At 40.4% G+C, this 14,385-nt stretch overlaps 1 protein-coding gene across 50 annotated transcripts in view; it reads left to right on the forward strand.

Moving 5' to 3' along the window:
- The window catches only part of camk2b1 (calcium/calmodulin-dependent protein kinase (CaM kinase) II beta 1), a 72,635-nt gene that overhangs the window by 50,290 nt on the left and 7,960 nt on the right, over window positions 1–14,385 (forward strand). For 9 of the 50 annotated variants that reach the window (XM_061038304.1, XM_061038306.1, XM_061038305.1 and 6 more), the window contains 5 exons: window positions 1,676–1,744; window positions 5,347–5,391; window positions 8,083–8,131; window positions 12,597–12,686; window positions 13,993–14,136. In XM_061038304.1, coding sequence (XP_060894287.1) covers window positions 1,676–1,744; window positions 5,347–5,391; window positions 8,083–8,131; window positions 12,597–12,686; window positions 13,993–14,136 — 397 coding nt within the window. The remainder of the gene's footprint in view (window positions 1–1,675; window positions 1,745–5,346; window positions 5,392–8,082; window positions 8,132–12,596; window positions 12,687–13,992; window positions 14,137–14,385) is intronic. The other 41 variants (XM_061038309.1, XM_061038317.1, XM_061038310.1 and 38 more) reach the window with 11 other exon arrangements.

Consider the following 14,385-nt stretch of genomic DNA (forward strand, 5'->3'; position numbering starts at 1 on the left):
CTGAGGAACCTTCTGTGGAGAATTTTACCCTCTTTCTCCATCTTGACTCTTGCTTTGATCTTTGAATGGTATTTATTGTGAAGATTAGTTATACAGTATCTTCTGGTCCGTGCTGCTGACATCAAGTCAGTTTTTAAACTGTCATCAAGGGATATGAAGGGTGTTCTCCCCATCATGAATCAAATGCTAAGACATGCATTGTTACTGCAAACATGCTTTGAGTCTTACCCCGCTAATCAATACTTTCCAAAGCAAACGTTTCCTATTGCTCCACAGAGGCAGCAGAGTGATGGCTGAAGACAGCTTTGGTTGGTGTGTGTGTGTGTGTGTGTGTGTGTGTGTGTGTGTGTGTGTGTGTGTGTGTGTGTGTGTGTGTGTGTGTGTGTGTGTGTGTGTGTGTGTGTGTGTGTGTGTGTGTGTGTGTGTGTGTGTGTGTGTGTGTGTGTGTGTGTGTGTGTGTGTGTGAGTATGTTTGTATGGGAACGGGTGTGTTTGAGTTCATGCTATGTTTATGTGTAAAATGTAAGCTTAAACCAGCTTTTATATTCATGGCTATTTTGTATGCCTTGTTTGGTGTGTTTGCGATCTTTGCAGATGTATGTAGCTCTCCTCTCCTCTCCTCTCCTCTCCTCTCCTCTCCTGTCCTGTCCTGTCCTCTCCTCTCCTCTCCTCCCCTCTCCTCTCCTCTCCTGTCCTGTCCTCTCCTCTCCTCTCCTCTCCTCTCCTGTCCTCTCCTCTCCTCTCCTCTCCTCTCCTCTCCTCTCCTCTCCTGTCCTCTCCTCTCCTCTCCTCTCCTCTCCTCTCCTCTCCTCTCCTGTCCTCTCCTCTCCTCTCCTCTCCTCTCCTGTCCTCTCCTGTCCTGTCCTGTCCTCTCCTCTCCTCTCCTCTCCTGTCCTCTCCTCTCCTCTCATCTCCTCTCCTGTCCTCTCCTCTCCTCTCCTCTCCTCTGTTATTTTCTCTTGAGTAAACCCAGCCCTTACAATTTCAAATCATATTAAACATACCCATTCAGATACACACACACTTCTTTTCTTTGTTTCTAAGGGCTTCATATTGATTAACTCATCAGGTGATACCATCACCGATGATGATGGTCACTGATATTTCATAGCTTGAAAATAATCCACATTGGTGATCAAATTATTTCATAGGTCAAAAATATTGTGAAAACAAAAATGTTTTTACTGCTCTATTTGATATTTACTCAAGCATTTTTTTGTTTGTCATATTTTTGCATGTCTTCTTTCGTTTCTTCCCGCAAGTCTGTGTTTCAGCAATTTCACATCACAAACTAGGGTTGCATCATACTTTTTTGTAAATCTGTACATTTGAAAAATGGTTGTGTTAATGACAAAATGAACCCCAATGGCCATGTTGATAATTGAAAAAACGGGTTCACAGTGAAATAGTTTTATATAAGAATACAGATAACTGTTTCCTGGACAGTTCCTGGACTTTTTCAGGATTAACAAAACTCTATTAACCTCTTTTTTCAACATAAGAGGGGTTTTACAAAAACCAAGGTGAAACACAGTTATAAGGACAGCTGCACCAGGGACACAAACGTACTTATTAGTACACACGTCCTTGTGCATGCACACACACTCACAGTCCCTCTTGCTGTTGTTAACACTCTTGTTGTGTCTCCTCCCTTTTCCTCTCCTCTCCTGCACAGCCCCAGACAAACAGCACCAAAAACAGCATAGTCACCAGCCCCAAAGGAAACATCCCTTCACCTGCTCTGGTATTTACCTTCTAACCCCCCCTTCACCCTTGTGTTCGTGTGAGTCTCTCCCATTAGCCTTCTTTCCTCTGAGAACCCACCCCCACTGCCCCCTCTCCTTCACCTTTGTGTGTTTTTTTTTCCAGTCTGTTTGTCGTGTCGGCTGTGGTTGATCTTTGCCACGGCTGTCTGAAAGGTCTCAAATCAGCAGGTGGTGCCAGGAAACATCTCCTCATCGAAGGTGGCAATGCTATGTGACTTGTACTCTGGTTGATATTGTGCAGCCATGTCAGTTTCTCTGTCGTTGCAAGTTTGCAGACGTGGAACAGACAGTTAAGGCCTGCTGGGGCTGTCAGTGTAATTTACCTCCTCCCCTTTATGTATGCCTCTGCAGAGAGGAGGCTCCCCACCGGGTTAGCTTTCCAAAGTCTGCAGATTATCCTTCCAGCCAAAATGCAGACCAGTTTATGCCACACAGATTCATAATTCCTCCTCTTCTGTTGATGGCGTAAACATTTGTTGGATTGGCTTGAGTGTTATCCTGCGTGCTCTTGGGCCTAAGCTCCGCGATCACTTTTATGTTTTTACTCTAGAGATGATATCCAAATTATTACTGCTCATTGAGTGCTTCTTGAAAGAAATTCATGTATGCAGCAAGTTCCAGATTGTATAATGTTCTACTATTGAGAGCTATGGTTGTGTGGTATCTGATTTCCTAATAACACACCTGGTTTTGGAAAGATAAGCCCCCCAAAAATGTGTGTTGTGTGAGTGAATGTGCATTTTTACAGGCAATGCAGGTGACCTTTTAAAAGCATGTTGTGATTTTATTTATTGGTCAAAAAGCTGTTTGTGTAAGTCCATGTCACTGCTGTTTAAAAATCAATCATCCAGTCAGGTCACTTGTTTGGTTTTGAAAACATACTTTGAAATTGCAAACATCTAAATCGTTTACATATATGTACGTATAGTACGATAAATGTGTTGGCTACAACCCCATTTCCTCCAATAAATAGATTTTCACATAAAGATATTTTAAGCAGCTCAAACACACTGCAGGTATAATTCCCATCAACTTCATTTATCAGTTGTAAACTGGTAAACTTTCTTCACCTCTGAATATACTGCAAATGACTCCATTCTTCGTTTGTCATGGCTGTAGGGATTTGCAAAAAGCAAAAAACCCATCAACTAACAATGAAGATGGGATTTGTAATTTTACTGTCATTTGAAATTACTCTTATTAACATGTACCAGGCCCTCTGTAATTTTATTGTGGGGACACCAATCGCAGAGCTGGAAGTATGGCGTTTTCTGCCTAGCAACAGCAGAGATGGGAAATTTTGATTGGGGACACGTTACCTCTTTCATTTAACCCTTTATATGCCATTACAAACCATTAAAGGGTTTCTTTTCTCTGAAACACAATGGTTAGACTCTGACTGTCAAATGTTGTATTGAGCAAATAAAATTAGAACAAATTACTTATAAATTATAGACTTTGCCAAGAGGGCCCTGGCAGGTCCCCTCTGGTGTTTTGTGAATACTCAATCAGGGGGAAATACTGGCCAAAATCCTCATCTTTTATCTGTCGTCTAAATACTTGTTGAAGAAAAACATTTTACATCACTTTTCACCCAGTGAAAGATTACTCACCAATGATCTAAAGTTAAACATCGGACACTGCACCTCAGAACTTCTGCAGGCAGGATACACTGAAGCTTTGTCCCCCTGGCTATCTAAAGTTCTGTGTGAGACTCTTTGTATCATATATCACAGTACACTGTGATTTGTATGCTCTTGTTGTAGACTTTACTGCTTTGATATTCAAAACATTGACTTCCTTCAGAGCTGCCAGGACAGGTTAGCATCACTTGCAGGACTTTGATTTTTATCACCTGAAAGCACTTAACTGACTCACAGTAAGTAAAGTGTCAGGACTCTGATCAATATACAAGACTTTTCTCAAGAGCTCCTGGATAAAATCATTAAACTTTGTTGCAGTACTAGATCCTCCATATAAGAGCAGAAGGGTTGATATAAGGTTAATGCCATTGTGTAGATGATAAAATCCTTCCCCATTTAATGCTGTGACGCCCTCAGCAGCCGCCCCCTTCTTTTGATCTGCAGACCCCAGGTACTTTGTTCTTGCTCATCAATATCATCATCATCATCTCCCAAGTTACCACCAGTGCTTGTTGCCGTTGGTGATGGTTGCTGAGACAACACTGCCATCATCAGCAACCAGGGGCAAAAAAGCTGATGATTGGCCATCACCGAGGTGTCACTTCCTAGGGGGAGAAGAGAGATTTCAGAGAACACTGAACATCAAATGATGTTTTTTTAGAAAACTGTTGAGAGGAAATATATCTGTCTTAATTTTACATCAGTAGCATTAACAGCAGGCTTTATATACGGTGAAGTTGTAAGACGAAACTGTCTAGTGATTGCGTCTAAAAGTTTGAACCTTAATTTCAATCAAAAATGTAAAAGTCATTACAGAGAAGCTAAAAAACAAAATCCTCTCTTTCTGTTACTTTTTAAAAATGACAGTTTAAGCCCTTCCTGAAACCAGCAGGAAGGTATGAGTGGGTTTGGTAGCAGAAGTAATGTCATTGTGAAAAGTTGTCCTGTATTGCTAATGTTGTGAAGTGACTAAATTTCTATTGGAGAGGGTTTCCTGAAACAATGACAGTCTCTGCCCGGCAGTCTGTTCTGCTGAGAGGAGTTGTGAAGGAACAGAATGACCCGTTTTAATTGTGTGGGGCCTTTTACTCTTTTCCTTTAGGTGTGCGAGAGCCCTGTTTGATGTTATAGTGTTTTATGTGCGTTAAGGCATATTGGGTTTATATTGCATATATTACTCACTGGTTTTCACTCATTTGTGTTTGCTATCATGTTTCACGGCATACTTGCATCGTGTGAAAGATTGATGGAAATGGACACTATACATGCTAAAAAAAAGAGATTACAAAATGTTTGACTTGAAAAAATGACAGTTCGGACAGGCTATATGCTGTCCCGATTCTTAGGCTGTGTATCAACTGCTTCTGTATGTGTGTGAGGGAGAAGTCGAGAGGACTGTGACTCCTCATGTGCTCATGGCAGACACTTCACCCTGGGTTTGGGTACTCTCTCTGTTCTTGGTGTGTGTGTGTGTGTGTGTGTGTGTGTGTGTGTGTGTGTGTGTGTGTGTGTGTGTGTGTGTGTGTGTGTGTGTGTGTGTGTGTGTGTGTGTGTGTGTGTGTGTGTGTGTGTGTGTGTGTGTGTGTGTGTGTGTGTGTGTGTGTGTGTGTGTGTGTGTGTGTGTGTGTGTGTGTCTGTGTGTGTGTGTGTGTGTGACTGCAGAACTGACTGCAAATTACGGTTTTCAGCTCATCCACCCACTCACTTGGCTTTGGAGGACTCTTCCCTCCCTCCTTTGTCAACCTTTCTCTTCATCTAACATTCACATCCCTGTCTCTTTTTCCTCTCTTTCCATTTTTTACCTTTTCTCTACCAACTTCTTTTTCAAGATCTTCTGCTTTCTGTCTTCACATTTTTTCCTTCCTTTACTCTCGCTTCCCTATTTTGCTCTTTAATTTCATGTTCCTCCATCTCTACTTCTCGCCCTCTTCTTCCAGGAACCTCAAACAACTGTCATCCATAATCCAGTGGACGGGACGAAGGTATACATTATCCTCCGGTCCTGACCTATTCTTTCTACTCTTTGTCATTCTCCTCTTCCTCATCTTCTCCTTTCCTTTGATCTCTCTTTTCATCTTGCATCCAGGTTAGACCACCACAGCATTGAATTACTAATGAGTATGTGTGTGTGTGAGTTTGCAGCTGTAGATTAAACTCAGATAAATGACAATATTATATAGTTGGACAATAATTATCACTAGGATTATAATTAATAAATAAACAATTAAAGCTTCCTGAAGTACTTCTAAGGATATCCTGTTTGAATATTACACTGCCCAGTTTTATCCAGTCACTCCCTTTTCATCTTTCTTTTGTCCTGCATTCAATATCAAACTAGGCACTATGTGGAATCATGCAAACTGTTGGTTTTCTGTAAAAAAAAAAAAAAAAAAAAAGCTTTAAAGCAATGTAATTATGTCATTTAAAAATATCTGGATTTTTTTTATCAGTTAGTATAATCATGTTATTAATGTTTGGTGGGAGGTTTATAGCCAATCCAAACTTCCTGTTGCTACACTAAGTGTTAATGTGTGTGCATCCCCACAGTTAGAGGTAGTGCATGAACCTGCATGACTTTGCAGTAAGATCTGTAGTTTTGCCCATGTGAGCTTTTTTTGCTGAGTTTCACAACAGTGAGTCATTTGCATTGAATTCTGGGTCAGACTTCAGATAGAGGTTTATGTAAACAACATCAGGTTTCAGATCGTCCAAAGAGACCACGAAGGAGAACAATTCTGCTTCACTGCAGTTTTGGTTCATACAGTAGTAGGCAGGTTTATGTAGCTTACTTGATATCTTGAACAGCTGATCACTTGGTTTTGTCCATGTGGGCATCTGAAAAGTATGTATTTTGACCTTTGCCATTGTATTGGAAGAAAATGACTCAAGACATTAGACGGTATGAGGGAACAAATGTGAACATAAGTTAATGCTCTGTGACTGAAATCAGGGCAACTAAGTGTAAAAAGCAAAATAACAACAACTTCACACATACGCAGATCATGTTTTTACAAGCCCAACAGCTCACCTGTTATTTGTGAGGATGATAACAAATGAAAAGGATGAAGAAGTAACAAGAAAAACTTCTCTATGACTCAGTCTAAAGAAAACAAAGTGTAGGTGTGATCACACTTTTAGTGAGATTTCTTATATCCGATGTTTGCCCTTTTCTCTATCTCTCTCTCTCTCTCTCTCTCTCTCTTTCTCTCACTCACACACACACCAACACTTAAACACTTAAACACACACTTTTCCTCTACACTTGTCCCTCCTCTCCTCAGGTCACCAGATGTTCTTTACAGGGCTATGAAACCACTTTTGTGCTTTGTGCTCGTGATGGTGCTCTCGCACGTGTCTTCTTCTAATGAGGTCGCCCAGTCCACACTCCCCTCTAGATGCAGGGGAATTTAGGCCCATTTAATCTTCTAATTGGAAGTAAGAAGCTAACTCCTCCTCGGGTAAAAGCTTAAAAAGAGAAGAAAAGCAGAGCAGAAGGAAAGGTGGATGAATAGATTCAAGCCCTAGGAGGAAAACTAACTGCCCTTTGAGAACACATTCTGCCTGTTACTGATGTTCTAATAGTTCGAGCACATCCCATTGCGTTTCTGTCAGATCCAGCAAGAGAAAAGAGCACCCTGTGGTGGAAAGACGTCACTGGTCTGCATGGTGTGAAACACACACACACACACATTCACACAAACATTGATATGGAGCTTGTCTCGCTAGGGTCAAGAGTTGAAAATGATCAATAGCTATAAACTCTGTTTCATGATTTGTATTGAAACTATGTTAAATTGTATCGCCCCTTTGTAGAGATAAATTCAATTCAAACAGTGGGAGCTTCCTAGAGTAGAAGAAAAGAAAATAAGTTAAATATATAAAGTATGTCAACCATAACTATGGTGTTGGTTCACTGGCACAGTCTGACTGTCTTTTTGCAAAGGTTGGAGGGTTGTTGCACATTAACAGACTTACAGCATTGAAGCAATATTGTGGTTTTGCTCTTGTCCGGTATAATTTTGTGAATTAAACCAACATTAATTAATGTATTCGGTGCTTCGAGATTTCTGAAGACATGACCTCTCAGGGATATTCTCTCTTCTGGCCTGTGTTCTGAACGTAGACTGTGTAACAGAAGTGGACTCTTGGTGTCAAAAGTGAAGCCCTCCTGGTTTTGGGTGCTTCGACCGGGAGGGGGCAAGGCCTTCGGTTGCAAACAGGGTTCTACCATAAAATACCCTACAGTACCTGTCACCATCAGTAACCTTAAGCATTTTCCAAACAGATATGGTGTCAAATATTTTCAATACAGCATGTTATTTATTTTAGAAGTTATGGTCCCATTTAAAGATATGAAGAAGCAGGTTATCTTTATGGATTTGGCTACCTGTTATGAACAAGTCTTTATCAAAGCAAACTGTCCACCATGGGTCTATCCTTTTGGCTCCAAAAGTAAAAGAATGCGAAAAATGCTCTCCCCAAGTCTTAAAAAACAGTGGCCCTTAAAGCAGTGAGTGACATCAGGTTGTCCACTTCCTATACAGTCTACGGTTCTCACTGCGCATATCAAGTCTTTATATAACTCTTTGTCTGTGTGTCATCATATGTTTCCAGCACAAGTATGTGTACTGCTGCCTTTGTTCCCACACTGACTGTTTACCTCTGATCTCCAGGAATCATCGGACAGCAGCAACACCACTGTGGAGGACGAGGATGTGAAAGGTAAGAAGACTGCAGTGATACAAAGAATGACAAATCCCTGAGCTGAAAAAAAAAAAAGTCAATTACTGAACTGTTTGCTGCACTTGAGGGTGGATTACTCAGTGGAACTTGAAACTTTTTGGATCATCACTTGACATTTTTATTTTGTGATAGTATTGTTTTTGTTAAAGTTACTTTGCTGCGGCTAGTCAGGAAACAACCTGTATAAAACGTGGTCATCACATAATGCGGACAAGTACTTTTTGAAATCACAATAGCTTAAAACAAGTGAAGGAAGATGGTCCACTTAACCAGAACTGAGAGATATAGGGTTGAAGGTTGTGCTTTAACATTTTAAGCTTTGTTTTGGTTGATTGTTAAGAGCTCTGTTATTGTTACCTTTAATTCATTTTTATTTAAGTTATTCTATTTGTTTTTGACAGAGGGATCATATGGAATGGATTTGTAATGATAAAGTTTTGCACCGTTACTCTAATCTTTCAAAGTTTAGAAATTACAGTCTCATTTTTTTAGCAGGCCTAAAAAAAGGGAAATGAAACTTGCTGCCTCGCTTTGCATGATCTTTTTATTAGATGGCAACATCACAAGCCTCAGGGTGAGAATACCTTTTGATGCAAGCTGTTGAAAAAGTCCTTGTTTGGACTGCCTTCATCTGTTTTATGTCTGGCTAATTAGAGAGTCCTTGTTTTCTCTGAAATACGTTCAAATTTTTTGTGAGATCTGACATTTCTACAAGCTTACAGTAATAATTCAGTTGCTGTGTATGTTCTGGGAAAAAAAGATATTATCTCTCAGTGCAGTACATGCTTAATATACTGGGGTTATTATTTTTACAAAAAAATAAAGTTAATATGTCAAATTTAAAAGTTGTAGAGTGTGAAAATATAATTTACATGTGGTCAAATGGCATTCACTTGCTGATGCCTGACCTCTTACTGACCCCCAATGGCGACCGGCTGTATTGCTTCCTCCTGCTGTTTTTTGTTTTAGACTTAAAGAGTATACGTGAGTGTGTAAGTGTGTGTGTTCCTATTAAGTGAGAGGGGGGGCTAAAATAGGCCTTGTAATGCTGTGGTGGTTTGGCTTTCTCAAAATGTTGAGCTGTAATCTGAATACTGAGACACACAAACCCTTCTAAAATACCAACATGCCTGTGTGGAGTGTCAGCTTGCAGAGTTGTGTTCATGTGTTGTGAGTGTTTGTGTTTGTTGCTACTGGCTACATTTGTAAAATGACAGCCCCATATCACACATATGAGCTACTGTAATACCTTCACAAAATACTTTTTATGTATAGACTTTCTTTCTGCTGTATGTGTGTCTGAATCGTCTGAATCTATGTTTGATTGTGTGATTGAGTGTGTGAATGTATGGGTTGTGGCTGTGCTTATCTATGCCAGCACACTCAAACACCCCTGTTCTCCTTCATCCAGGCTCAGTACAATGCGTCTAAATCGGGTCATGAATGTATCATTTCAGTAGCAGGCATACAGAACAGAATGTGCGCCTCTATCTCCTGGTCCTCCTCCCTACAGAGGCAACGCTGCTGTGTCACAAATTCCCTTGCAGCTATTGCAGAGCCGTCATGTAAGAAACAATAACTTTTGTTGAAAAGAGTTTCAAGGAGTACTTCCTTAAGCAAGAGGGTAACTCCTTTTAAAAGTGTTCAGAGTAAAAGAAGCTGAAGCCCTATACACCTAAACCTTAGAAGCACCAGGATCAAACTGTGTATTTAGTTCTGAGCGCAATGTTGGGATAACTAAAGACAAATTACTCCTCCATGGACTGAATTGAAATTAAAACAATTTTCAAATTCCAATAATTAGACAGTAACTATTTTAACTCTGAATTAAAAAAATAAAAAAAAGTGTTACCCTGAAACTAGAAACTGTTAAGAAAAGGAAGGGCATGTTAACTATTCTCGTGTGCTTTCTCTACTTGTTTCAGATCATTTCAAATCCTGATTTGTTTAGGACAAAATGTACAACATTCCTTGGAGTTTTGTCCTAATAAAACCCTGACGGACATGTTTTGTTTAAAAAGGTTAGGTCTCAGGTGTATTTCAGTAAACTTGATAGTCAGCTCACGTGTGAAGTATATATTATATTAACAAATGTTAATATAAGGAGTTATTGAACTTTTTTTTTTAGAAGTAACATTGCTAACAGAGTGTTTTTTTACGGTGTTTAAAATTCTTCACCATAAGTAAGTTCATCTTTTTCCAGCATGAGGTAATTGGTCCCTTACTTTAGAGTAGCCTCCCCTACACTACCAACAACACAGCATTTATTTCTCTTGAGTAATATTTAATGCTCTTCCATAACCCACACATCCATGTTTTCAATGATTTTCTTTCAGAAATGTCCAATTTATTTCTTGCTCATTTGAAAATAACTTATTGTAAGAAAATTGAAGTAAGGCATCCCGTAGAAGCATTACAACAAATCACTCTACTGTACCATACTGTACTTGGGTATCTTCCGCAATTAATTTCCTGCCCTTCCAAGGTCCCAGTCAGAGTTTAATACCTCTATCTCCCCACTCCGCTGGCAGGAGTAAAGAGGGCAAGGGCACCTTGGGAGGGGGGGGGGGGTTGGGGCTGAATGGGGAGGTGTCTAAATATAGTGGCTGGTGGCAGGAAATGGAGACAGAGTGCCCAGAGAGGTGTTGAAAACACACCGCTCGGCTAGCGCCACCCTTGGATAGCATTAGTCTCACACAGCAGTTTACAGACACTTACGATATGAACAGACACATACTGTAGCACAGTTAGCGCCAGGCTGAACTACAAGAACCAGGTGAGTGCAGGAGTGAGTTGAGTTGTGTTAGGTTGGAAGGGTTTCTGTCATGGTGGCCTGTTTGGGAACTTGTCAGGTCAGTGAGCGCTAGACAGCTGGTTTGCAACCCAACACCTGTGCTGGCGTTTGGAGAATCTGGACACATAACTGTTCTGTTACCCTCCGTGCTTTTATAGGAGTGAAGATGTTACAGGCACTGTTTTCTGAGGGCTGATTTTTAAGAGTTGTCAAGCTATAGATTTATGTGTGACTTTTTTAAATGTACTGTATGAGTTAAGATTACATTTTGTTTAACTGCAAATACTAAAGTTCCTTACTGTGGAATTTAAGAGCTAATTGCTTGGATGTTTCTGCACGGCACTTCTGGTAAGTGATCACCTGTCAGTCAAACATAGGGGGCTGAACTATGACATCTTTTTTCTTTGGATTTCCTGTTGAGTTTACACCTTAGGCCAGGAGAAAATTGGCATTCACTGACGGAAATGTTTTTGTTTTTTGTGTTGGTCCGCGAGTAAGATGTATTAATGTTTGAAAGGGTGCAGTTAAACCTCTTAAACCTCTAGGTACAGTGGTGGTTTGTGATTGGATCCGCCGCCTTTCTTTCCTGACAGTGTCTCGTTCCACATGACTTTTCTGCAGGGGCTCTTTTTCTCCCTCTGTTTGTCAATGAGTGTTCTTGTGTTGCATTTCCCCCCCCGTGCCAGCTGATTAAACAGACAAGCGGTAATGAGTAATATCCAAATTGACTCTCATTATCATGGCCATCACCATTGTCATCATCCATTCTCTGCTCACTGGAAAGGCATCCATTAAAGCCTCAATAAAAGCTCACATGCAGCAGCAGCTACAGCTTTAAATCCTGCAGTAATGAAGTCATTAGTTGTAAGCTATTTCAAATTAGATCTGGTGACAGAGGATTGTAATTTATCGGTGTTTAAGTCACAGACTTAGAAAGAAGTGGACATACAGTAGCTACCATGATGTCACCCATTGGTGTGGACTGATATTTTGGAGCTTGGATTTGGCACTTGGGCTGTCGCCATCTTGGAGTTTTGGAGGCAGAAATGACCATATTTAGAAAAGAGGTTGGAGCTGTGAGAGGAGCTAGGAAATGAAACATTAAGTCGTCAGCTCGGAGAAGTGCTAGTTTGATTTACAAGGTGCAGTAAGCAATTCAAATAAAATGTTTTATTACTGGAATGCTAATTTTGGCAAAGACAGAAAATGTGCTGGCAGCATAAAACAAACAGCTGACCCATTTAAGTGTTTTTACTACAACATTTAGCTGAACAAGATGCCTGTCATGACTTCATGGCCCTGGCTTGTCAATCATATGGACGTTACTCCCAAAAGCATTCCCCACAATGTCATTATTACACACTGTGTTATTATCATGAGACTATATTTTACAAACTGAACACCATGCTGCTTACAAGCAGACAAAGTAAATGTTTGAGAGAATAAACTTCAGGAAAATGTTCAACCAGTTCATAATAATCCCTTCCAGAAGTAGAGTCTATATCTCAAATAATTGATCTGCTGTCACCACATCATCTCTTACTTGCTCTGCTCCTTTCCATTATTCCTCACTGTCACATTTCTGTTGTATTTTTTGTGTGTTTTATTTATGTGTATGTTTGGTCTCACTCTGTGTGTGCATGTTATCAGGAAAGAGCTTAGACAGCAGCTCGCTTAAGGCGCAGTCCAGCACAAGCTCCCAGCCTGATAGCTCTCAGGGCTCCTCAGCTGCTGTGCATTGTAAGTCAGCATGGCCCGCCAAATGCAACTACACGCGCACACACACACACACAACCAGCACAAGGGCAGATGGCTATACATATAGTCTGGTTTTGCCCAAGGTTTCTGCCTCTTCAAAGGAAGTTTTTTTCTTTCCACTGTAACTTTGCTAAATGTTGCTTTGTGCTCATGGTGGATTAATGTTGGGTCTTTGTAGATAATAAAACAATGAGTAAGGTCTTTTACCTGCTTTTTGTAAAGTGTCATTTGATATGAATTGGCGCTATACAAATCAAGATTGATTGACACACATTCACACATGCTCCAGTAGAAATTCACCTTGACTTATGTTATATGTTTTTATTCCATTCAGCGCCCATGCATGTATTAAAAACATACCTCCGCTGTCATTTAGCAACAATAACACCCCGCCTTACCCTTTACTTCATTCCGCCATATGACTTTTATAGCATCACTCCTTCATCTTCCAATCAAACTGATTTAAACATCTAATAACTATATAAATAGTAAACAAAACAAGCCACTATGAATAACAGGGAGATGTTGTGTAGTATCTTTATTCCTCTCCTACCCTGTCCTCCTCCCTGTAGCACCCACACCAGATGTATTTGGATAACTCTTTGTCTCTGCCTGCTGGACAAATGGGGAAAAGCAACACAACAAAAACATTGTGTTTCAGACGTTTCAAAGCATGAATTTTTCTCTTTGTCTTTCATTTTGCCCTTCTCTGTCTTTATGTCAGACTTTGTCTTGGAGAGCTCTTATATATACAGTGTCACAATGTCACACTCAATGTGTATGGATATGTGTATTTTTCAAATAAATGTTTGATAAATCTCACCTTTTCATATCAGAGGCTGTGGCTCAGAGGAAGAGTGTGTCGTCTCTCATTTATTTGCTGGTTAGATCCCCGGCTCCTGCAGTCTACATATCTCAGTTTTTTTTAACAAGACATTGAACCAGATTTGCCCCACAAAGTATAACCTGGGGGCCGGTAATGTGTATGAACGATTAGATCAATACTTACGGGTAAATTAGCACTTCTCATAACAGCCTCTGCCAATTGTGTGTGAATGTGTGTATGAAAGGGACAATTTGACATAAATTGTGAAATACCTTTGAGTGGCCGGAAGACTGGAAAAGCACAATTAAAGTGCAGTCCGCTTAACATTTACCTTTTAAGAACTCTGTTCTTAGTGCTCTCCAGGACAAGGTTTGTTCATCTGAATGGCCACAGTTCTTTTGTCAATCTTTCATCAAAGTGCATTGTCTCCCACGTTCCTCCCTTCCTCCCTCCTGAACTCAGCGGCCACAAAGTTTGCTGACTTGCTGGGCTCAGTGCGTAGGGGCTCAGGGCCCACATCTGACTGTGAGGGTAGATCCAGCACTCCACCTCCCGCTGTCCTCTCCGCCCCCTCCCCTCCTCACACCCCTGTTGTCCCAATGCAGAGTGAGTAGAAAACAAGAACAGGAAGGTGAACCCTAGATAAAGGAAAAGCTACCATGAGACTTTATAAAACCTAAATGGGAAAAAAATAACAGATAAAGACTATGTTCTACATTTTTTGCCACAACACTATTTACAGTAACGTTTGCTAAACCCCACAGTGTCAAGCTAATACAGGAACTTGCAGAGACTTAGTAAAAAGGAAACTATATTCTTATTTCACTTATTTATCGATGTGGAATCTTTTTAATC

This window comes from Labrus mixtus, chromosome 5, assembly GCF_963584025.1.
Source record: "Labrus mixtus chromosome 5, fLabMix1.1, whole genome shotgun sequence".
NCBI lineage: Eukaryota > Metazoa > Chordata > Actinopteri > Labriformes > Labridae > Labrus > Labrus mixtus.